This window comes from Panulirus ornatus, chromosome 33 (genome assembly GCF_036320965.1).
Source record: "Panulirus ornatus isolate Po-2019 chromosome 33, ASM3632096v1, whole genome shotgun sequence".
NCBI lineage: Eukaryota > Metazoa > Arthropoda > Malacostraca > Decapoda > Palinuridae > Panulirus > Panulirus ornatus.
In genome coordinates this window covers 10,938,793-10,965,345 of record NC_092256.1, presented here as the reverse complement: position 1 = coordinate 10,965,345, position 26,553 = coordinate 10,938,793, and the positions used below count along the sequence as shown (strand labels likewise).

The 26,553-nt window shown below is 37.6% G+C and overlaps 2 protein-coding genes across 5 annotated transcripts in view; both read left to right on the top strand.

Annotated features, from left to right (window-relative positions):
* The first annotated feature begins 23 nt into the window (after positions 1-23).
* Positions 24-23,768, top strand: LOC139759456 (uncharacterized). 4 transcript variants are annotated; one of them, XR_011715058.1, is made up of 6 exons: positions 592-779; positions 1,870-1,959; positions 6,132-7,006; positions 15,564-15,760; positions 17,990-20,097; positions 21,804-23,768. XR_011715058.1 is itself a non-coding variant. In XM_071681606.1 (5 exons), exons 2-5 carry the CDS (start codon positions 1,937-1,939, stop codon positions 18,058-18,060), a joined length of 1,107 nt encoding a protein of 368 aa, XP_071537707.1. In that variant the 5' UTR covers positions 588-779; positions 1,870-1,936; the 3' UTR covers positions 18,061-18,207. The 4 variants fall into 4 exon arrangements, 3 of the variants coding, with proteins under 3 accessions (XP_071537705.1, XP_071537707.1, XP_071537704.1); XM_071681606.1 differs by lacking the exon at positions 21,804-23,768 and having other exon boundaries at positions 588-779; positions 18,049-18,207; XM_071681603.1 differs by having other exon boundaries at positions 17,990-23,768.
* A 2,249-nt stretch (positions 23,769-26,017) lies between these two features.
* The window catches only part of LOC139759455 (solute carrier organic anion transporter family member 4C1-like), a 74,828-nt gene continuing 74,292 nt past the window's right edge, over positions 26,018-26,553 (top strand). Inside the window, exon 1 of the mRNA XM_071681602.1 lies at positions 26,018-26,107. The gene's annotated coding sequence lies outside the window, so the exon portion shown is untranslated. The remainder of the gene's footprint in view (positions 26,108-26,553) is intronic.

Here is a 26,553-nt window from a genome sequence, read left to right as displayed (position 1 = left end):
CTAGTTTATTTTTCATTTCTGGACAAGACGTCCGACATTCAGTTTGAAGAGAAAGGAAACTTTTCAACTATATAACTTTTGGGCGTGAAATGGACAACGACATATCACGGTAACTATATTAACACTTGGATAACTCTATGTTTTATAGCTTACAAATATAGTTATATAGAATATAACTTTGTTGTGACAACAGGCGAGTATGTTTATCAGTTGTTCCTGCTTGTTTGTTCAATGGTTGTTAGAGTGGCTTGAAAGCGACTGTCATTGATACAAGCCAGATATTAAAACCAGCCTGGTGATTGAGACCCGTACTTGAAACTATATTTAAGTAAAGGAAATTTAAAAAATTTCAGTGCTCACGAAATTTAAGAATATTTCGGTAATTTGTTGTGTTATTTTCTTTATGTCTGCTTGGATAATTGTTGGTTAAATTGTGTTACTGGAATTGGTTATTGATTCCTGGTTTCTGTAGAAGTCAGTCCATTTGTGTTACTGGAATTGGTTATTGATTCCTGGTTTCTGTAGAATTCAGTTCATGAGACATATCTCGAAATGGTTTTAGAATTTAGATTCCAAAGTAGTTTTCCGTTCTCGTTGAGGAGGCAGGCGAGGACGCTCTCAAGAATTCTCATTATTGTCAAAAGATGGAAGGGCTTTGGGTGGTAACTCGAGGTCTAAGACGCCAATAGTACAAAAAACCAAAATAGCCACAAAAATAACATGGTGGCGCCTTATTTGGTTATTGATGTGTAGAGTCAGCCAGTTTTGGAGGACATAAGGTTTGATGTCGGCCGGTACTAGTGAATTGAGAATTTTGCAGAACCATGTTTTTTATGTGAAGGGCAAATTTTATCAAATATGTAGTAAATTTTCTAAACTACAAATCAGCTTATTCTCTAATACTGTTAATTGCACCTTACATTAGATGATCAAGCAAACTTGCGTGTATTTTCAGTTCACCTTTGTGTGTGCTGCCAATGCAGTTTATATGGTGTATAGTCAATTTGGTCTAAGTCCAGTTTGATCCAACCAAATCAGTTAGGTTAATTAGGGTTGGTTTTAGGCGAGGTTAGATGTCAGGGTAAGATAGGTCAGGTCAGAACAATGTAAATAACTTTAAAATGCCCATTAGTATCATGTGAGGAGAATGTTATTCCCTCATGTATGGCATGTCAGCTGAACCATCCGGTTTGGTTTGTTTAAATTGGTTTTGGAGATACCTACCATCTAAGTTTATAAACTGTCCATAGGTATTATTTTTAATATTCAGAACAGTGTAAATATCTTTAAAATGCCCAGGATAGGTAATAAACCATATTAAACCTGGTTGATGCCCCTAGCAAACTTGGTGAAACATGTATTTATTTGGAAAATTGACAGCAGTTGAAAGCATAGTTGAAGTAGCGGTAAATAACTTTAAAATGCCCAGTATAGGTAATAAATCATCATAAACTTGGTTGATGCCCCTAGCAAAGTTGGTGAAACATGCATTTATTTGGAAAATTGACAACAGTTGAAAGCATAGTTGAAGTAGTAGTCTCACCCAGTCCTTATTACCCATAAAACTTATGGAGTGATGACAGGACAGTGAATAATAATTGAATCAATTATCTGTCTAACTTCAGTAGTTGGTACCTATACACACATGGAAAAATTTTCTTAATATCGACCTTGGCCAGCCCTAATCAAAAATACCCAATATTACATTGAGTAATGGTGAGATGGTAATTGACAGCTTAAGGTGGGCTGAGATCCACATGGGCCTAGCTAGGTCAGTGGTATCCCTCAATTAATTTATTGTGTTAATAGAATGGCTACACAGAGTTACATAGAAAACCAAGTAACAACCAACCACTGCACCCTTTTCAGGCTTTTGTGTTGAGAGAGTGAAAAAGTAAACCTAACATTTGTGAACTTCATATCTATAAAGCCACAAATGATATCAATCAAGGACTTCAGGTAAAATGTTTCTTGTGTAATCTTAAATATGTTACTTTCAACAACTTCTATCTCTTAAATATGCCTCCTTCATAAGTTTTGTATTCTCATAAGTTTTGTATTTTTGGTTTTAACAGCCAAATAGGATTTTCTACAGTTAAGGGGAGAAAAATGTTTGTCAAGCAGGAATTTGTTTGGTCTCACATAGTTTCAAAAGATTCATCAGCACTAAAGAATTGCTTTATTAATGTCATGGAAATTATCAACTGGTCTTTTATCCTAATCATCCCTTTTGGAATTCTTGAAGCTGATGCAGTACATGAGATGAAAAAGTATCTGGTCCTAAAGCTACACTTGAGTGTTAAAATCCTTGTTAAGATAATCAAATATTTCTTGTCTCTTATTTGTCTGAAATGCATTTACAGTACCACTATTACTTGTAGAAGATTGTATGGTAGTTAAATTGTAATTTTTTGCTTGTCTTTTAACTAATACCTTCATCAGAAATTTTTCTGAACCCTTCCGCAGTAGTCCTAATATACAGTTCATTTTCTGTGTATGGCATTTTTCATTGATAATTGAAAAGTAACTCTATGATGAAGTTATTTGGATTAACTGAAACAGTACGTATTCATACTTGGATTAACTGAAACTTGAACATATTCATACTTACTTGCCTTCATTCATTCCTTGCACCACCCTGCTCCAAAGGAAACAGCATTGCTACCCCTGCTTCAATGTAGCAGTGCCAAGAAAAAATACAAAGGCCACATATGTTCACACTCAGTCTCTAGCTGTCATGTGTAATGCACCGAAACTACAGCTCCCTATCCACATCCAGGTCCCACAGACATTTCCAAGGTTTACCCCCAATGTTTCACATGCCCTGGTTCAGTCCATTGACAGCATGTTGACCCTGGTATACCATATCCTTCCGGTATACTTTATTCCTGACACACCTCTAACCCTCCTGTATGTTCAGGCCCCGATCACTTAAAATCTTTTTCACTCCATCCTCCCACCTCCAGTTTGGTCTCTCGCTTCTTGTTCCTTCCTCCTCTGATTGTTTGTCATTCTTTCCTCACAAATTCTCTCCGTAAGTCCAGACCATTTCAACACACCCTCTTCTGCTTTCTCAACCACACACTTTTTATTTCCACACATCTTCTCTTACTCTTTCATTTCTTACTCGATCAAACCATCTCACACCCCATATTGTCCTCAAACATTTCATTTCAAACACATCCACCCTCCTCCGCACCACCTCATCTACAGCCCATGCCTCGCAACCATTTATATATGGGGTAAACCATGTAAAGTTTTGTGGAGCCTGGATGTGGAAAGGGAGCTGTGGTTTCGGTGCATTATACATGATAGCTAGAGACAGAGTGTGAACGAATGTGGCCTTTGTTGTCTTTTCCTAGTGCTACCTTGCGTGTGTACAGAGGAAGGGGGGTGTCATTTCATGTGTGGTGGGGTGGCGACGGGAATGAATAAAGGCAACAAGTATGAATTATGCATATGTGCGTATGTGTATATGTCTGTGTATGTATATGTATTTATACGTTGAAATGTACAGGTATGTATATGTGTGTGTGTGGACGTGTATGTATATACATGTGTATGTGGGTGGGTTGGGCCATTCTTTCGTCTGTTTCCTTGCGCTACCTCGATAACACAGGAGACAGTGACAGAGTATAATAATAATGATAATACTTGACGGCTAGAAACTGAGTGTGAACGAATGTGGCCTTTGTTGTCTTTTCCTAGCGCTACCTTGCGCAGATGTGGGGGAAGGGGGTTGTCGTTTCATGTGTGGCGGGGTGGTGACGGGGATGAATAAGGGCATACAGTATGAATTATGTACATGTGTATATATGTATTGTCTGTGTGTGTATATATATGTATATGTTGAGATGTATAGGTATGTATATGTGTGTGTGTGTGTGGACGTGTATGTATATACATGTGTATGATGTGTATGTGGGTGGGTTAGCCCATTCTTTCGTCTGTTACCTTGTGCTGCCTCGCTAACGCGGGAGACAGTGACAAAGTATGATAAAAAATAAAATAAATAATAGTATATATATATGTATACATACATACATACATACATACATACATACATACATACATATACACGCACATACATATATACACATGTACATGTTCATACTAGCTTGTCTTTATCCATTTCCCAGCGCCACCCCAACCCTCCGGAAACAGCATTACCACCCCCTGTGACAACAAGGTAGTGCCATCTTAATAGCATTTTGATAGTACTATATATCTATTGTGTGAATTAGATTGATTATTCACTGTTGTTCCTCAAGTATGAAAGATTCTCAAGGATGTTCTCTGGGCAAATAGGAGTTAGAACTTTCTGATACTCTTGTCTTTCTGATGGGAAAACCCTCGCTCATTTTTACCAAACTTGCCAGTTCTAAGAATGCAATATGTTTGAAAGCTTCTTACTTGTGTGATTAGATGTACAGAAACCTGTTGAATTCATATTTGTTTCATAAATTACAGGTTAAGTTCAACTAGGCTTACTCATTTTTTTTTTTACAGAAACCCCTTGTTGTACGATGGTCTAATAAATTAGACATCCACTCACATGTAGCTTGATTTTGATTTGTCTCTGATTTCTCACCATTATAATCATCTCCCTGAAAGGAAATCTTGTTTGATGGCAAGCAAGCCCTCCATGAGATCAGACAGCTGTTCTTATCATTTTTCGAGGTTGTTTTTGGAGGACTCCTACCTCATCAGTACCTCTTAAGTGGAGAGATGAATGATTTTCTTTTTTCTTTGCAGACTGCTGCCTATTTTGCAATGATGATTTTCCAGCTAATCCTTATCTGTTTGATAGCCTTTGGACACATATCAACTCAAATCTAAATGAAAGTAGTTTACCAATGGCATTTTTAAAGTAGTGCTTCCAATTGAGAATGCTCAATCTGTCTTGAACTTTCTTTGAATTATTTGAGGGATACAGGAAAGACAGGGTTCCCACCCTTCTTTTATATGTTTATGATGAACTGCATTTCTGCAAGCTTGCCACATCAAATTAGTTTTGAAGATGTTTAACCTGATTGTTGTGTAAATCCTCCTCTTTCATTTATATCTGACTGGAAAGATTTCTCAGTTTCTGCAGATATGTCAGCATTTTCTGAAACCTGTCACTTACTGACAGAGTATATGAATAAACGAGCTCACTGGGAGAGCCCTGGGGTCAAACCTTAACCATATCAGTACTATGAATGTTAGTGACATTAATGAAGTGTTTTGTAATAGGGTTCTATGAACATTGATCTGCAAACTTAATTTCTCTCCATAAGCTGAATTCCCTGTTATTGGAGCTACTTGGAGGCCTCAGTATTCCAATAATGCTCACAGTGTCTGGTCATGTGCCATCTCTAGGGGCTTGCCATGTAAATGACACCCATCCATACTTAGGATTAGTCAGTCTGGTAAATAATGGTTTTCCTAAACTAGGAAAGCTTAAATTGTAATTCATAAAAATTTATGAGTTTGATAGGTTATTTTACATCGAATGACACTAGCTTAAGGTTTTGAAATTTATTGCATTCTTAGGATTGCCCAGTAGGGTAAATGTTTTTTTCATAAATTAAGAGAAGTTGAACCATGATTCATGATTCTTTTTTCATATTGTGTGCATATTTTGTGTTTTGTCATCTTAATAGTGGGCTGCGATGAGCTGAAGGGTGACCTGAAACAAACAAGCAAGCTGCTACTATCTATGTGAGAGAATAGAGAAGGGTTTCCCTCTTAGAAACACTGATAGTTAGAGGATGTTAACCTCAGTTTCCTTTGAGATTTTAATTTTTTCAAATTTCAAAACCTGACCTTTTGATTAAATATAGAAGTGTGTATCGGGAATGGGTTCTTATTCAGTAATATTTTGTAGGAAACCAAAGTTTTCAGAACAGTTGATAGCATTTACCGAGTTGTTTTACCTTTGAGGTTAATTGTATGTATAGAGTAGAAATGAGAGAGGCTATAAGAGGTTTGAATGATATGGTAAACCCTCGTAGACATGATTGATCATTTTACTAGAACCTGTCTTTGTTTTTTCTTATTATACACTTAATTATACACTTAATGAATTACTGCACTTGTCATAGTTTATATAAAACAATTTAGATAACTATGTTTCATCTGAATTGCAGGCCATGTAGGTGGAGCCAATCACTTTCAGAATGCAGTAAGGATATTAACAATAGTCAAAAACTAACAAGTGCCTTTTGGAAGCAGCTGATTGAAGAAAATGACTTAAGTACCATTCACATCCCATCTTCCACACAGTCAGCAAGCCCAACAATTGAGAAGAGCCTCCCTGCTGAAAAGGATGTTGCCTCAAAGAGCTTATTGCCACAGTCAAAATCCACAGACTTTTGGCAATTAGAGCAAAGTCCATCTAAGACCCTGAACTTAGATAAAAAGCAATTAAAAGATCCATGGGTGCCACTGATTAATCCAAGTCAGATATCCTGTGATATGAGAAACTCCTTGAATTCTAGCTTAGCTGGCAATGCATTCAGGCAGTCAAGCCCAAATGTTGATAAGATTCCTGCCATAGGTGATGAAGAAAATGTTTGTCCAACATTTACACGGTTTGTAGGAACCTGTAAAAATGAATCTGGTTTAGTATCAGCTGGCCCAATGGACTCCAAAAATTCAAAAAGTGACCTCTTTCCATCTTACCAAAGTCTTACAGACAGCTTATGGGATACAAATACAAATATTTCATGTGGTAATTCTTTCCCTCTTGCTCCAGGTGGAGCCGATTCATATGGGCTAAGTAATTCTTCATCCTGGGATCACTTACTTTCTTCCTTATCTCAGAGACAAGTTTTGCAGGATATTGGAAATACAAACCAGCCTTCAGTTATAGCTCCTCCAAAGGTCTGCCATCCACATCCTTTCCAAACACCTACAGACTTAACAGCACCACATGAACCCTCTCTGCCTTACAGCATTTCGGCACATGAATCTTTTAGTGGTCAGGGAACACCATCCTTTCATCCACAACGACAGCACACAGGTAATTTGTATGTAAATTATCTACAATCTCTGCATTTAGTAGTATGGTATACTTTTATTAGTTCCTGTAGTAGGAAAAGGTTAACTGTTTGAGTCCAGCAGAAAACTTGAGACAGTCAAGATTATAATAAAAAAATTTTCATACTTGGTTGCTGTTTCATGCATCAGTGAGTTAGTGCCAGGAAATAGATGAAGAAAGACACATCTACTCATGTACCCATATATACAAATATGCACATACAAGTTCATATATGTACATATACACATACATACACGTACTTATATACACATGTACATATTTGTCTTGTTTGCCATCATCCATTTCTGATGCCACCCTGCCTCATAGGAGACAGGGCAAATGCATGAAAGAAAAGAAAAAAGATAACATATACATTCTCTGCTTACCCCCATGCCTAATTGCTGGCCCCTGCATCAGTGGGTAGCATCAGGAAACAGATAGAGAGGCCACAGAACTTGTACGTAGATTATTTTTTTTGCAACCCGACTATATATAGTTTTCAGGCTCTTGAGTTCTTCCTCTTTAGTGTAGTTTTCTGTGTTAATACAAATGCAGTTTGATTGACATTTGGAGGTAAAAACCTCCTACCTACTCAACAAACTTCTTTTCCAGGTAACCTAAGAGTGAACACCTACCATTTTATGTCTGATAAAAATTTTATAGTTAAGGATGGCCAGACATTGCTAGTTTGTTTTCTCACTTCGTGTGTAGTCCAGATTACACACATATGCAAATGTATGAGCAATTTATTTCACACTGGTTTATCTCATTATTCTTTTACTTAAAGAGTAGTTTAGGCCCATTTACCTTGTCTATGAAAATCTTCACAGGAAATGAAGTAAAGATATTGTACAGTGAGATCATAAATGAATGTCTTAACTGCCCTTGTGACCAGTCTTTTATTTTACTGTACTCTATGACGTACTGACAGTAACCCCCCAGCCATGTATTCTCATTCACTCTTTTCACCCATCATCTCACCTATTCACCTACTTGGTATCATCCTTATATCCTACCACCTGGCATCTACCCACTGTTTTTCTACGCATCCTCTCATCTTCATCTTTTATACAGCTTTCTCACATATTTATTGGCATCACTGATCAGTGACACATTGTGTCATCAAGAATCTGACATTGAAGAGATAATGGCAGTAGAGGATACTGGTTCCTTGCTTATGCGTGTCAGCCAACAGCACTGTCCCTCATGCATGGCAAGTTTTCATCTGCGAAGACCTTCAGAAGCAGAATGACATGACTCTTCCTTCTTTTAGGGCTGCTTCATAAACTTTTTTGGCCAGAGATAAAGTTTCCTCGGACAAATTAGCTCTTGGGCCCTCATAGCCAAATTGATCTGTTAATGTCTTAGAACTGAAAGATTTGTTACTTTCTGGGTTTAGCAGGGCATATTTCTTGACCCATTTGCTCATACCTTTTCCTCTAGCCTTAACTGCAACAGTATGAAGTGTTGTTTTGTGCAGACTCCATTCTGGAGGGCCCACTTACACAGCTTCAGGCTCAAACTGTTCGTTCCTAACTTAAAGATGTAGGGTGACTGTCTCTGTGACTAGACCCAAGACCAGCAGACTTGAGCACTTGGTGCAGCGAGTTTGAATTTTTCATCATGCACCCTTGAACAGTGCTATAAGCCTTCTTCCGTCAGTTACATAACTGATGATTTGAGTCATTAAGTCAGGTTCAAGCAGAGTGGTGCTTTATGGACAATATCATGCCTTTCCTTTGCAGGCAATTTCTGAAATTATTATAATAAATCTAGACATGCCTGCTCTGGCAGAAATGGCACTTCAGCAAAGGCTTAAGCCCTCTCAATGCAGGTATATATCATTACAGGCTGGCATATTTGGTACCAGAATTATGGAGCTATTTGTTTTACCTATGGTACCTGTAACCTGCATATTAAAGCGTACTTCCTTGATCTTGAGATATCTTGCACACCCATTCCCTTAAACATCTCTATTTATTTATTGAACTGGTTTGTATGTCTCTGTGGTGATGCATCTCTCTCTGCCAAACATACAACAGAGGTTATTGTTGCAGAAGTGGAAGCATTTATCCCCCTCCTACTCCTCCAAGATGACATCTTTCAATCCATGGTTCATTCATAAATGTTCTGAGGCCATTCAGGTAAGGGGTCAGGCATGTCAGTTTTGGAGAAACTCTCTCTCTCTGCTGACTTCTATTTGGCATTTATCACTGCCCATAATGCTGCTCAACAAAGATATTGTCCAATGGAAAAAAATATCTGTTGTTTACTTTTGCATGCTGAATCATAATATGTTTTCAGAATTTCTCTATCACCCATAGTTTGTTTTGCTCCAGCATACTCGCATACCATTACTTCAGTCTATATATGTACCAGCGCTCTGTGGAACATTTGAAACAAAAAGTTTAACAAACACAGCTATTTTCATTGTTTTTGAAGTGCAATGACTTCTTGTTGAAAGCATAGGCCTAGATAAATGAGTCACTAGGGTCTTCAGAAACATGACTGGAAATGTTGGGACATGACATTCAAACTGCTCACTTCTGAGTAGCAGTTCTCTGTCAGTTGCAGGTGAGAACTCAATGTGTAAACAGGGTCTTTTTCACTGTTGAGATATTGTGTTTTTGTATATTCAAGTTGTTGTGCTTACACCCCATCCACCATGATTATCCTGAGAAACTGATGCTGAGAAACTGTTTGAATTCTTTCTGCTACAACTGCAGTGAATTGACATTCATATCACGTAAAAGCATTCTTTCACACCCCTCGTTAAGAAACGCTATGAGCATTACTTTCATTTTAAAGTGGGTGACCAGGATGAAAGCCAGCCCCCCCCCATCACATGTGTCACATGTCAGGCTTCTCTCAGCATGGGTAAAAGGTTCATGCTGTATATCTTTTGCCATTTCCTCTGGTTTGGAGAGAACCCAGAGGTCATGCTTTGGATTGCTACTTCTGCCTGACAAATATAAATGGTATAACATCAACATCCAAGCAGATTGCTACGAGGACAGTACCTCACAGTCTGGAATTACCTGTGCCAGAGCCTCCAACAAACATGGCACTGAGTGACGATGAGTCTGGTGATGAGAAAGTAGACTAATTAGAGTACAATATGGATCCAACATTTGAAGCAAGCTGTTCTTCAAGCGAACCACATTTGTTGAGTCAAGAAGATTTTAATATTAAAGATCTCATTTGCGATTTAAATTTGTTTAAGAACCCAGCTGAACTTTTGGATTCTAGGTTAAAGGGCTGGAATCTTCTTCAGCATGAAACCAAAGTTTGTTTTTATCGTGACAGCCATGTCATTTACAAAGAATTTTTCTCCCTTGAAGATGGTGTGGTGTTTTGCAATGATGTTCATTCTGTTATAGAGGCACTTAGCCATGAATATAACACAGATGAGTGGCACTTTTGTATTGACTCATCAAAAGTGAGCTTGAAAGTAGTTCTTCTCCACATTAGAAATAAGTTCCCCTTTGTTCCTCTGGCTCATGCAGCTAACATGAAGGAATCATACAATAACATGAATGTTTCCCTCTCTGGACACAAAAAAAGCCCATGGACCTGATGGCATCCATCTCTACGTATTGAAAGAGTGAGCCTCTGGACTTGTGCTTGTGCTTGCTCATCTGTTTGATTTCTGTTTAAAACCAGTTTCTACTTTCTGTTTGGAAGTATGCATTGGGACATCTCATTCCAAAGAAAGATGACGGTTCTGATTCCTCCCACTATTGTCCTGTTGCTATTTCCAACATCTTTAAATCCCTGCTCAACTTCCATATCCTCAGACATCTCAAATCTTGGTCTTCTCTCTGATCACCAGTATGGCTTCTGTGATGCGAGATCTGCGAGGGATAGTCTTTCCTATCATACTAATGTTTAGTCCTCGTCCAGATTTTGAAGAATCCTATGTAGTTACCCATGATATATCCTCCCTTTTTCACTTCCCTCCCTTACTTTGCTCCCACACACCTAGCTTCCTCTCATGCCAGTCTGTCTCCGTGGCTGTTGATGGATCAGCCTCTCCCCATTTCTCCATCAACAGCATTGGTTATGAAGGTTCTGTTTTGTTTCTTACACTTTTCTTCTTTTATCACTGATTTCCTCTTACAGATAACCAAATGCATTCATATGCTCACAGCTTAACACTGCATCCCTCCACATCCCTCAATTCTGCTCCTTCTAGCATTCGATCTGCATCTTGTCTCAACACAGCTTCCTTAATAATTACAGACTTAGATGGGATATCTCAGTGGGGTAGACAAAATCTGGTTATGTTTAATGCCTCCAAGACCCAATTTCTGCCCATATCAGTTTAAAGTTCTCCCACAAATTTCTTCTCTCCTTCAATGGCTCTGTAACATACACAGTATTTTAGAAACCACATTATAGAAATAGCTAAGTCTATCACTAAGAAACTGTGAGCCCTGTTTAGATGTTAAAATGTCTTTTCTTGAGAACATTTGCTCAGTACAAAGAATTGATCCATACTTTTACGGAGCACTACTCTCACTTCTCAGGCGGTTCTAGTTGTGCATCCTTACTCAACAGAGTTAAGTCAGAAACTTGACTCACTCACCTATGCCACAATGCTGGTTCAGTTTCCATTTTCTTTTGGTTTTTGCTCTCAAGAGCTGGCTGCTTATGTGCCCCCACCAGTAGCTAGACCACACAATACTTAGCAAGTTGCTGTGTCACATGATTACTATGTGGCCATTAACTTAAGGAAGAGCTGTTGATAACTATTTTGTTCTGGCAACTTAAGGATGGGCTGTTGATAACTATTTCTTTCCCTGTTACTTGAAGCTGTGGAACTCTCTATCATCTCAGTAACTATGACTGGGAACTTTTTAAAAGACAGGTTTTTCACTTCCTCCAAAATTTATAGAAGCTTTTCCTTGTGTCTTCTTTTTCTCTTTCACTAACTCTTTATATTTTAGTTAAGGCTTACCCTTGATGTGAACTTTTGTATTTGAGTGGTGGGGAAAAAATATTTGTGGCTTGCTCAAGAAATTGTCAAATATGTAATACTTGGGTGATTCCCCTGAATATCTGCCTCATTTGCTTTGATCCACTTTTCTTGCCATTGCACTTGTCATAGCCATGGTATATTTGTTATCACAGTGTTTCACAGGTTTCACTGCAATTTCACATGTCATATGCAAGGTCTTTTCTCCAGTAGTTCTGATGCTTTAGTTTAGCCCATTTTGCAACTCATTTTTGCTTAGCACTCAGTGGCCTTAGACCTATTAATCTTTGCTGTTGAATTCACAGAGGTATTTCCCAAACACTGATTGAATGCTTGCATAAATGCACAATACTTGATTAGGTTTCTGTCAAACTTAACTGTCCCAGCTTTGGGGAGTTCAAGTGTGTCAGTTATTTGTCTTTGCTGATGATGGAGCAACAGCCAAACTTCTTAAGGAACAAAAACTTTCAGAAATCCCTTACCCATTTGCACCATGAGATATGGAATGGTTGGTATAGCAGTATAGCACGTGTATACTCCATTACCTGCAGGATCACTTTGGTCCCAGACATCTTGCCAGATAACTTTGGATCCTTAGATGTGGTTGTGCACAGCATTGATTGCCTTATACAGAGGATTGGCTAGAGCCCCTCAGACCCAGGCAAGGCAGTTGCAGACAATTCAGCAGCATCTTGAGGACAAGGAGAGGTAGCACCTCTATATGGATATTGTGTTCAAAGTATATTAATTATCCCAGGATTTCCATAAAAGTTTGCTGGACTTATGAACAAGGTTAAATGGACTTCATGTTGAAACTCATCATTCATTTTATGATTTCCAGGAATATTTTTTGTGCACTTGCACATTTTCTGAATGACACTCTCACTAACCTGAGATATGGGAGCCATTCTTTGATGAACCAAATGGCCCTGATTGGCATTTGTGACTTTGAATATCTCTTCTAAGTCCATCTTCCACTTTCAATGGATTGGCTTTATTTGCTCAAGCAACTCTTGGAAGATTCATTATTCTCTTCTCTTTTAAGATTTAAACTTCATCTTGCATCTTGCAAGGCTTCAAGTTTTATGACTTTACCATACCGCCATAAGAAACGTGGTACCTGGTACCACTATACCATACCACCATAAGAAACATGGTACCTGGTATCACTATCCTCTGTTGCTGCAAATGATGCACTGCTCTGGACACTTTCACTCTTTAGCATGAGAGATTATTCATGACTGTAGAACCTTGGTTTTTCAGTGCATAACACACTGTTCATGACACTTCTATCAGCCTGACACACTGTCCATAGGACTTACTTCATCCTGCTTTGCTCCGCTAGCTACCTGGTGTACCAGTTTCCTGTAATACTGAACTATATTTTGTATTTATGTGAATGTCTGTTAAGATACTCAAACCCTGTGCCATCATCTTACCTCTAAAGGTTGTCTTGAGATGTCTTGCAAATTTCATATTTCTTTACCAACCTCATTACCTACTTTGAATGAAGTAGTATCCTCCAGAGCAGTGATCATTCTCAACTGGTCATTTCTCTGCATGATAGTGTTCCCTACACCAGCTCTACACTGCTTCAATTTGACAGCCTCCTTTTTCTTAACTTTTACAAGATCTGACCTCATGTTGATTGAACTTTGATTTGTTCTTGAGCTTGTACTCCATTTGAAAAATTAATATGTTCTCTTAGAGATAAAGCAGTTAAGGAAATATATGGGCTAGTTGATGGAAGGTTTAGAAGAGTACAGAGAATACAAGACCAGTGCTTGTAAAGCAAGAGAGAAATTACAGAGAAGGTTGGAGACATAGAAGTTGACATTACCACATGGAGGGATCCAGCTGAGAAGTGGGTGGCACCAACTTAAAAAGATTTGTAAAGTAGGATATATGTAAATCACTGATTATTTTTGGATTAGAAAATCTTACACCAGATAAGGAAGAAGAGAAACAGGAGGAGGAAATGCATATGAAAGAGTGGTAGAGGCTATGAGACTACCAGAAGCAACTTCTGTGATAAACAAAAGGAAAAGAACAGGAAGTTATTACCACGATGTAAGGTGGTTATGTTTGACTTGAAGTCATCTACCAGAAGCACTTAGAAAAGCTAAAATTCTTTAAGGCATGGTGGAATTCAGTGGGGTATTCATCATGTTATAGATCTAAGGAAGAGATGAGAAGAATACAATCAGAAGACAAAAAATTGGAGGTGCCACATATGGTAAGAGGTTGGGAAGGAGTGTTAGGAATTAGTAATGTTGGACTGAAAGTATTTAAGTCAAATGTGGATGGGGTAATAGAGGTAAAGGATTCGAATTCAAGCATCGTATAAGGGAAAGTGCTTCTGATGTAATTACCAAATAGGTAAGCTCTTTCCAGCTGTTCTGCCCAGAGGGATACATGATAGAAAAGGAGAGGGAAGGTAAAGGAGGGAGAGAATTAGCCCTTAATGAAAGAAAGCCTGAAGTTTCAAGAAATAGTGGAGGATGACCTTTTCAGACCATACATAATGGGTATAATAACTGTAAGGAAGAAGCGTATTGCGGTTGTATTAATACATAATCCTCCTAAGAATTTCAAAAAATTGGAACAAATACACAATTATAATAAAGACAATTAGGATGGTACATGGGAGTAAAAGCAAGGTTTCAGGTTTGGCAGTAGAGAGAGACAGGTTATTTGGAGTGAGTGCGAGTTTGAATGAAGAGAACTTGGAGGAAGTGAAGTGTTTCAGATACTTGAGAGTGGACATTGTAGCACATGGAACTGTAGGAGCTGAAGTGAGCTATAGTATGGATGATGGGATGAAGGTCTTGGTTGTACTGAGGAATGGCGGAAAGAAAGGTCATTGTCTGTGAGAGTGAAGATGGGTATGTTTGATGGTGTAGCAGTCCTGATGGTGTTGTATGGATATGAGGCATGGGCCCTAAATAAAGTGTGGAATTATGTAACTATGTTGGAAATCATATGTTTGAGGACAGTCTGTCAAGTAGAAAATGATAGGGTAAGAGAGAGGTGTATTAGTAAGAGGAGTATTTATGAGATGGCTGAAGAGGGTAAGTTGATATGATTTGGGTATATGGAGAGGATAAGTGAGGAGAGGATAACAAAGAGGGTATACTTGTCATAAGTGGAAGAAAAAAGGAGGAGGAAGACTGAGCTGGAGATGGAAAGGTGGATTGAAAGATGCTCTTGAGTGTTTAGGCCCTTGACATGCAAGAGTGTATAGGGTATGCAATGGATAGAATGATGGAGTGATATGATATAGAGGGGTTGCTTTGCTGTTCATGGTTGAACCAAGGCATAAAAAGCAGTTAGGGGAAACTATGTGAAGGTTTGTTTGGCTTAGTTGTGGACAAAGGGAAGGGGTTATGGTGCATCATACATGACAACTAGAGAGTGGATATGAGAGAATGGGGCCATTTGTGTATTTCTGGCACGACCTCACTGACGTGGAAAATGGCAAATAAGAATGAAAAAAATATATATAAACCCTATCGTAGTTCGCATGATAAATACTTATGTATATATTTTTATTTCCTACAGATTTGGTTGCTTTAATGCAAGAGTTGTCTGTTGTATCTGCAGCGAGGGATGCTGGACATCTTCCTTACAGTGGAAATATGCTGCAAACATATCCTCATCAGAAAACCTCTACCATAACCCCAGGCTCTGTCAAGGGTTGTGTGTTTTGTAAGAACAACAACTACCACTCCACATTCTATAAATCACATATATTGAAGGTATTTTTTGTTTTAGGACTCCAACTGGAAACATTCTTAAAGCAGTAGCCTTACCCTTCAGTTCTGGTTGAATGTAGGTGTATGTTTTTTGAATTTTGGCATCAATAACTACATTTTGAATTTCATGGGTTTTATAAGGTGCATAAAGACTCTTGACTTCACTTATGCACATCCTCAGCCTTTGTTTGGTGTTTCAACATGAAACAAAGATTTCCATGCTCATATAGTTTCTTCCAAGTTTTTTACTGTGAGACATGGTTTTTACTTACACCACCATCCAAACAGATTGCTTCCATTGCATCTTAAGTCAATCCTCTCTAATCTTTTGAAGTACCTTCGGCTGTAATAAACTTTCTCAGTTCATCCATCTTTTACTTCTATGATCTTCCTCTTCCGTTCATATTTTCAAGTATACTGTTACCTGTTCTCTTGACCACCTATCATCAGTCATATGTTCTACAGAATCTAAAGATTTCCATGTATGTACTCTTCTAATCTTTAACATGCCTTGTAACCTCAGCATTTTTTCCTTTGATAGCTCATGTTTGTTTTAAAATGTGTTAGGTTATTGCAGAAATCTTTTAGATTTAGTCTGCAGTACATGTAGTTTCATTCTGTATCTACAGAAGAAAAAGGAAAACTATGAACAGTAAACCTGGAAAGAATTGCATCGTACATCACTGTTATAATCATATGTTCTTCAAAACTACATAGCTTTGTGTTTAATAACTGATTTTTACTTTATGCTCTGTAGTTGCCAAATGAATTTTTATGTTGTCCAGAAAAGTAACAAGCAAATAAATATGCACACAGAAAAAGAAAAATATAAATGCACTGACAGTGAATGTGTATTGGTAAATGTTACACTGAAAATTGCAGTTGTAAAAAAACAAAGATCTAGATGCAATAAACAAAATGTATTGCAGTAAACCATAACCCTTAAATGCAAGAAGTCATCATTTGAGCTCTAGTTTTCATGGGCTCATTTTTAATAGCCCAACAATATTTTGATATTTCTATAGCTGCTGAATGAAGTTAAGGTGGCTAGGAAGTTAAATGTGAAGGTTGTGAAGAGGGGTAGGTCTGCAGTTGGTTGAAGGGATAGTGGGAGGCTAGTCAGTTGCTATTTGCAGATGACACAGCTCTGATGGCAGATTAATATCAGAAACTGTAGAACTGCTGTTTGGGTTTAGGAGAGTACATGAAAGGAGGGAGTTGAGAGATAATATGAATAAAAGTATGGTAATAAGGGGTATCGGGAGAGAGACAGATATGATTGAGTGTAAGTTTAAATGCAGTGAACCTGGAGGAAGTATGGTGTTTTACTCGGGTGAACATGGTAGTAGATAGAATTATGAGAAACTGAAGTTAACTATAGGGTGGGTTAGTGGGCAAAGATTTTAGGTACATTGAGGAATGTGTGGAAAGAGGTTGCTGTTTTTGAAATCAAAGAAGAATGTGCTGAAATGGTTAAGACATCTAGAAAGTACAGGGAAACAGGAGGAGGGGAAGAATGAGGATGAAATGGCAGGATTGACTGAAAGATGCTATGAGTTATTGGAGGAATGTTTAAAGTGTGTATGGGACAGAACGATCTGTCAGTCTTTCCTCATACATTCATTCCATGTGTCCAAACCATTTCAACACACCCTCTTCTTCTCTCTCAGCCATACTCTTGTTATTACCACACAACTATCTAACCCTTCCATTACTTACTCCATCAACCACCTCACACCACATAGTGTCTTAAAACATTTTATTTACAACATATCCACCCTCCTGCTTACAACCCTACGTACAGCTCATGCCTCACAACCATATAATATGGTTGTTGTTGTTGTTGGAACTCCTATTCCTTCAAACATACTCATTTAAAACCTTATATATTGTTGTTAAGGATTGCATATCCACTCTCCCTTCTTCCCTCTCAAAACATTACTCCTCTTTATATTTTGTATGAAATACCTCAAGCCCATTATATAGTACATTCAGAATCAGTGGACTCTCTGGGTTCATGTGCCTCTCATTAGGGCATGTGTCTTTATACTGCATGCCTAAAACTTTCTACTGCGATCATCAGTCACCAGTATCAGATGGTAGATACTGAAAAAGATTGCTTGCATATGATCTAAATAGGTAAGGGGTTCTACATTCCTGTATCACCTAGTTATTGAATTTATTACCACCTTAATTTGTTGCTGTATTCTTGATGTACCTTAATTTCCGCAGGATGAACGTGGCCATTGCCAGTGCCCTGTATTAAGAATGTATGTTTGTCCTCTCTGCAGTGCTACTGGTGATGCAGCTCACACACTGAAGTATTGTCCACGTAACACTGTGACCCATGGAGACCCAATATCAGCAGGTCTTCCACCTGGTAAAGTCACCAGTTGGAGGGAAGTAGCAAATAGAATGATGGGTCGTTATAATGCTAATTATTGATTCAGCTTGTTTCATGAGAGATGTATTGTTCAGTATTCCATGCACCTTAATATTTTCTACATTTCATGATGTAGGCATTAAGATGATTTTATACTGCACGTGTTATTTCTGTAGATTCAAGATGCTTTAGAAAGGATGTACACTATTTAAAAGACTAGTTTTGGTACTCTACTTAGTTTGATGGATATTTAATTGTATGTTTGGATTTCTGCAATGTCATTTGTTTGTAAAGCAGGTTTTATATGATGAATATTGAACGTAGTTTTAAACCCCAGAAATTTGGGAATCGGGTTAGGCTTCAGGTATATAGAGTTTCACTTGAAAGGTATAGTGATTGATGATTAGTGCAGTTGAGTTTATTTTCATGTAGAGAGCATCTCCCATAAGGAGCCTTATTAACAAAGTGTATACCTTGGTCTTCTTGGGAAAATGGAACTGAAGGAGGTGGCTATTAATTGTAATGTATAATAGATAAATTTGCATTTTTTCATATTTAGATATTACAAACATGTTTTTACTTAATTTTTGCATATCCTCAATATTCATTCTTTATTGATTGTATTATATAACACATTAGATATTTAATTATAAGTTAGGGTATAAACTTAAGTTTACTAGAAAATGGAAAATTTGTTGCAAGCAGTATTGTTTCCACCCAATTTTTATTCAATATATTAAGTACCTTATAGAAAATATCATGTGATTACCAAGTTATACATAAATTTGCTGTTTGATAGATGTTTATAGAATCATATTTTTGTTAGTGATTTACAAAGAATCTTCCATTTGTAAAAGATAATATAGTTTATGGTACAGGTAAAGCATCAAAAATCTGGAATGCTTAGGATCTGGACATGATGAACTTTGGACATGATTTTATTTCTGAGTATATTTAGAAGAATTAGAATGAGAAAATCTAACTTATTGGATACTGAGTAAGTTTGACATGGGCTTTCACATTATTGCAATAGTAAATGAATTCCAGGGGTGCTAAGATGGCTTCTTTGACTAAATGTTGACAGAGAGGGGATTATGGCGAGCATTGTATCTGTTAACCACTATTACTCTTTTTGTCTTTTATGAGGGAAAAGTAATCTTGAAAACAGTATGTGGTTTTCTGAAATTTCTAGAAATCTGATGTCTGGATTTTTGATGTACCTGTGTATTGTTGACCCTTGCATTTTTTATAATGGTGCTATAAGTTACATATATTGTCCATGATGTTATTGTTTTTGATGAAACATGTCCTATGGAAATGTCTGTTGATTTTGAGTTAAATTTATTCATAGACCTTTATTTTTCTTGACTTTTTTATCATCTCATCCGTGAAATTAGGTAGCTTATCAATATGTTGTCTCAAATGCAAAATTAAAAAATTATTGATTATCTGATATTGAAATATGGTTGTGGTAGTGCTTCCACCTGATCTTGGAATGATATTCTGAAGTATATGAATTTTGCATTTACAAAAGTAGATTTTCAAGAAGACTAGTTAAACAAATATTTTTTTTTTCTGGTGAGTTGTAGAAAAAAAAAAAGATAAACTTCCTGTACATTAATATATAATTCTCCTAACACAGATATTCTTTCTTTGCTTCTTATGTCATGTGTTCTCTCAGATATCTTTCAATATATGTGCATTTATTTATCTATTTTTATATATAATTGCCCCAAGATCCCTTTCAAAGAAAGCATCCTGATGTTACCCAGAACCTCTCTCCAGGAGGTCATGCATATTGGAGGCTAGAAGATTTAACAACTGTATCTATCTTGTTGAAAGGCTTTCAGGTTTAACTCATTTTCATAAATACCTTCAATTTGTGCCAAGCATAGATAATCATATATATTCTTCTTCAATACAGGCTACAATGTTAAGGTTCTTTCACCCTTTTATGGTAAGTGCTTCTGAATTCTCTCTAAATTAGTTTACTTCTATTTGTTTCATTGTTATTCTAACAACACGGCAGTATTCATTTTTACATCTTGAACATGCATTGAATATTCTCATGAGAAGCTTTCTTTATTTTGTAACGAAAGTTCTCAGGAGATCATTACTCATCTCTTGACTCTTTAGTGTAATCTTCATTGTGTTCTCTGAAATCGTTTGTTATTTAAGATGGCACCAAATCTTTTTCACTTGTTCCAATTTGTGTCATTTTCTCAGTTTTGCCATTGTGTTGTACCAATAATGTGTTTTTGTTACATAACATATTTGCTGAAATTTTCTTCCTTAAATTCTGTCAGGATCACTTTTGCCCATTTGTAAACTATATCATAAGATTTTTTTTATGTTCTATGTGATAGATGTTTAACAGAGACCTAGATGTGAATCTGTTAAGAGGGGTGGCTGGTGGGTTGTGTGTGCATTATTACATGGTGGAGGTGAAGAGTTGTAGTAGCTTTGGGAAAAGAAGAAATGATATAAGTGGGTAGAGGGTGGTGAAAGTAAGTGAGCTTCAAATAGAGTTTCGTGTGAAGAGATACCAGGAAAGATCAAGTGTAAATTGACAAAAATTTAGAGGAAATGAAGTTTAAGGAGTGGTTAAGGAATGGAAAATATTTCGGGAACCATTGCTAGCATATGTGGGAGAAGCATGTGGAAGATGGAAAGTGGGCAGGAGAGAAAGGGTTGGGTGATGAAGTGAAGTTGCTAGTGAAAGAGAAAGGAGAGGTGTATGGTTGATACTCACAGGGATGAGAATAATTGGCAGGTGTATGAGGGCTGAAGATGAGGAAAAATGAGAGTTGGGGTGAGCCAGTTTTAGTATGCTTTAGAGAGTATAAAAAAAGTGTTTTGGAAGGAGGTTGATACATGTGAGTAAAACAGGTTTGGTTAGTTCGGATGCGAATTGGAATGGAGAAACCTTTGAGAAAGGGAAGTTTATTTTGATACCTGGGAGGGGACATGGTAGGGAATTGAACCATAAGAGCTAAGTTAAGTCATTAGGTGGGTAAGGGGCAAAGGGCTTGGTAGCACTGATGAATTTGTGAAAAGAGAGGTCACTAAGTGGGAGGGCAAAGATTTGTTTGAAGGTATAGTAGTCCCAATGGTGTTGTATAGATTTTAGGATTGGGCTTCAGATGAGAATGTGTAGAGGTTGAACATATTGAAAATGAAATATTTGAGGACATTTTGTTATGTGAGGAGGGTTGATTTAAGAAGAAAGGATAGTGTAATAGGTGTAGTAATCCGTAGAGCAAGGTTGAAAGAGCTGAAGAAGGCATGCTCAAAATGGTTTGGACACACTAAAAGAGAATATATGCATCAGAAGTGAAGGGGACAGGAAGAAGGGGGAGACTGAATTAGAGATGATAGGATGGAGTGAATAAGACTGAATGCTTTGAATGTGAACATGCAAGAGGGTGAAACACATGCATGGGAGAGAGTGAATTGAAGTGATGGGGTACGCTGTGGGTGACATGCTTCCACTGGACGGAACCAAGGCATATGAAGCAGCTGAGGGAAAGAGTAGAAAGGCCTGTGGGGCCTGGTTATGGGTAAGAGGCTGTGGTTTTGATGCATTACACATGATGCTAGAGAATGGATGTGAGGAAATGAGGATTTTTTCTTCATCTGTCCCTGGCACTCCCTCTTCAACAGGAAATGACAAACAGGAAGAGGAAAAGGATACTTAAAGGTCTTGACCCATTCAAGCTCATGGACCAGATGAAATTTCACCATATGTGCTTAAGATGTGTGGAGATATAGTGTATAACTTGAAATACTGTTCAAGACATCATAGGAGAGAGGCAGGGTGCCAAAGAAGCAGGAAATGGTGAACATCATACTTCTAAAAAAAGGGGGAAACTAGAAACAGGCACTGAACTACGGACTGGTCTTACTGATGAGTGTGGTTCTGGGAAAGATTATTAGAATGCAAATTGGTGATTATATGTAGAAAAAAATTTCTGTGAGAGTAAGAACTGTCTTTTAGACAAAAGGGAAGGCTAGGTGGATAGTTTGTATTTGGACAATCGAACCAGGAAGCATTTGATGCTGTTTCATGTGGGAGGCTGATGAAGAAGCTGGACCAAGAGGCTGGAGTAAAAGGGAAACTCCTTCAATAGGTAAAAGTTTATTTTAGTGGAAAGAAGGATGCACGTCAAAGGAGACTTCTTCAAACGAGTTGAGATGACCCGCAGAGTCCCACAGGGTTTTGTTTGGGGTCCATTACTATTCTTGACTTATGTAAATGACTAGCTTAAATGCATGGTACTCTACTTGAATATGTTTGTAGGTGAAGCATAGCTCGTGAGGGAAGTGAAAAGCAAGGAGAATTGCATTATCTTACAAGGGTACCTAATAGACTACAAAGCTGCTCTGATACATGATTGATGAAATTCATATTTGGCAAGTCTAAAAGTGATGAGAATGGGGCAAAGTGGAAGAAGGCTACACTATGATTATTTTTCAGCAGGATAGAAACTTCAGGATTCTGTTTGTCAGAAGGACCTTAGAGCTAAAAAACATTTTTAAACCTGTTATCTTAGTACCACATTAGGAGAATAGTAAAGGAGAGAAACTATCTGCTGGCAAATCTTAGAATAATTTTCAAGTATTTGGATAAGGAAATATACAGCAAGCTATTCATATCCTACATAAAGCCAAAACTAGAATATACACCTAAGAAGAACGAAGAGGTAACAAAGACTATACAGATGAGGGCAGCAAAGATGGTCTCTGAATTTAGAAGGCCAAGTTTCAGGGAAAGAACAGAGGTTTTGAATTTGCGTGAACAGTTCTTTGAGAATTGTAGGGATAAAGCAAATAGAGGACATAACATAAAATTTAGGAGGAAACTTTTTAAAAAAGATGTACAGAGGTACTTTTATAGTATAAGAGTGGTAAATGAATGGAATAAGATGAAACAAATGGCATACTTAGATTTAAGAAGTTTGATAGTACGATATGTTCAAGAGATGAGGCCCCACAAGTGTAAAACTCCCTTCCCATACTGTACAAGTAGGTAATTACACAATAATTACCAGACTTGGCACACAAATAGTTATACCATGAGTCACCTTTGATGTGACTGTCTCCATCAATGGACAAAAATGAGTACAGTCATCTTTAAGAACCTAATTCCAAAGTAGGACATTTCTTTGCTCCTATATATTGTACAGCCTTTAAAGCTGTAGGAGCTCCATAAGAGGGGTCCTGGGGTTGTATGATTATATAAATATATGTATCAATTGTATGTATATACATATGTAGCTTTAAGTTTCTAAGTATATTTTGGACATAGTCATGGAAATATTTCCAAGGATGTTAATTTGCAGGTAATTTGATTTTGGAATATGTAAAAACATTCCAACAAAGGTTGTCAGACATATATTTTCAATTTGCAAAAAAAATGTAGGTTTTTTGGTCAAAACAGATTATGACCATTGGTATTATCTGTTGATCCATACTTGTTATAGATTTGTGAAACTTTCTTTTCTCTTTTAAAGGAGCTAAGTGAAATTTTGGTATTAATAATATCTCATTCTTCTACTTGTAGCTTTATGTGAAATTTCTTCATATTGTTGTTTTACTCAGAATACCAAAGGATAAATTCATTTTTAATTATCTGTTTTATTTTCCAGTCCATAGCTTTTTACTTTGTACTGTTTTGTTTTTGATGGATGTGAACTGATACATAGATAAAATTACATACATATGTGGTCATACTGGGTGATATGATTATGAAAGTAGGTTGTGGAATTGGTGGTAGTAAATGGGGAGGGCCTGGAAAGAATGAGAATGGAAGTTTTCTTGTGGATATTTGTGCTGAGAGGGGTTATTCCTTGTGAACACCTTTTTTCAGCACAAGATGATCTACAGATATACATGGATGAGGAATTATGGGAGAGAAGAGCAAAAGGTTTTGATGATTAAGTGGTGGTTGGATGAAAGATTGAGAAAGGCTGTGCTGGGTGCTAGAGTTGTGAGAAGATATTTTGGAGCATCTCACCATTTTGCAGTTCTTGTGGAGATGAGGATTAGGGAGAAGTGGAGGTATGGTGTAAGGAAGAACGGAGAGGTAAAAGTGTTGGCAAGCAAGAAGATGAATTGGGAAAAATACATGGAGGAGTTTGAAAGGAAGGCAACTGAAAAGTTAGATGGAAGTGCAGTGAATGTAGGAATGCAGTAATGGGTAAATGAAGTGTTTCAAATGTTTAGAGAAATTCTAGTAAAGGTTGTAGAATCAGTAGTTGGATACAAGGTAGTGAGATACAGGAATAAAAAGGGCAATGCATGGTGGACAGAAGAGATTAGAAATGCTGTGAAAGAGAAGAAAAAGTCATATGGTGAATAGCTCAATAGGAATGTGCCAAAGGAAGTTCAACAAAGGTTACAAATATGTAAGTGAAAAGTAAAGAAGCTGACAGAGGAAAGCAAAGAAAGTAGATGAAGATTTTGGATGAAAGTCAAGTGAAAGGTTTTGAGATAAAAAAAACTACTGGAAGGAGGTGAAAAAGGAAAGAAGTGAGTGTAAGAGTAGAAATGCTGATGTGACAAGTAAAGAAGGGAGATTGCTGAATCAGATGGAGGTGAAAGGAAATGGAAAGAGTATTTTGCAGAACTGATCTACGATGTGGGAGAAGGGGAGGCAGCAGTTACATGCTGCCGTAGGTAGTGTTGAAGAATCTCGTATAACTAAACTACCAAGAGAGTCTGACATATTTACTGCTGAGCTTTGTGGTTCTCAGGCTGCACTTAACTGAGCAATCTCCTAAACAGAAATGTACAATTTAATCAAATTCCCAGAGTGCACCCATGCCATCTCACACTATGCCATTCTGCATCTTCTCAAGACTGGATTGTAAAGTCCAATTGTCGCAAAAGTTACAAATTCTGTCCAAGTCTTGAAGATGGTGGTACCATTAATAAAACGACAAATGATGAGGCTAAAGAATTTACCTTCAGAGACCATATGCGAAAGTTTGGCCTCGCAATGAATTCAAGAACAATAAATGAGTATTAGATGTGACTTGAAACGCCCTAAATGATTATAAATTACAACAGATAAAGGAACGTGCTAAAGTAAAGAATGGCCATCCTATTTCAACAGGAATCATTAAACAAGTTCTACGGTGACATGCACAGACCAACAATCGCAATATTACTGTCATGTATTAATGAAATGCTGTCAACGTCTTTGTCAAAATATCTGAACCATTTTAATTTAAGAATTTACAAATTGTATGAATGTTTTTTTTCAATTTTTGTTAAAGTGCTGAATAACTAGCTCTAGCCTTTAAATAATCAACAAAATGGTCAATCAAATCATTCAGAGGATGTTGCGCGTGGCTCAGCGATCCCTCCAGAGGGTGTAACTCGTTGCTCAGCAACCTTTTACTCAACTGTTTCTCGCACCTCAGCATTTCCACTTGTGATACAGTTTCACGCGATTAGTATATCAACATCGATCTGACAATGTTTTACGTACCTGATGGTTTCCAGTTATATCTAGAAATGGACTGTGATTTGTCAGGTCATCAAATAATCATTCATCCTCCAGTGACAGTTTTGTGATCAGCAGAATCAGGTAACACATTGCATCATCACGCACGTTTTGGCAGTTTCCCCGGCGACGCCTGGCAGCTAACCACCACGTGGTCCCGCTCTCTGCAACGTTACCAGCTCCACTGGTGGGTGCAACCTGTTCTACTATACAGATTTCAGTTTACTTAATATTTCACGCTCGTAATACTTGACTTATGATTTATGTGGGGCTTATTTTGCCATCTGAAAATACAATTATTTAGAACTTTTCTCCTTTTGTACGACCGGTTAGGTATAAACATTGAGAGTCTGCCTCGCAAAATATCATATGTACTGTGGTAACATCTGCGGGATCATTTATAACATCAGGCCTCACTGGTGCAGCCTCTACTCCTCGTCTGCTACTGATGTAGACGGTAGGTCTTTACCTGTGTTGTATTGGTGTGCTCTTATACCCATGAATGGTGTGGCGATATGCATAACTTTCAAGTGGTTGAACATTCCGTGAAAGCTCTTGTTGTCTTGGGCACGTCGTGCCGTAGGGTTACTTTTAACCACTACGGCCTTATGCATTCGAACACTAAGAAACGGATCTCCCATCTCTCAAACGATTGTTGTCCAAATAATGATGTGCGAGACAATCGTACTCATACTGACGATACATTAAGACAACACGACTTGGCTCATATCGATCAGCATGGACGTTCAGCCAGTGGCTCTAACAGAATAAATGTGTTGGTGTAATTTAACTTACAATCTATGAATCTGTAGTATATCAAGGCCATAACGAGTCTCACTTAATCAGAATTGTTCGTTACACATGGACGGGGTCACAGGGGTCATCTCTAAATCTGTGAAGAAT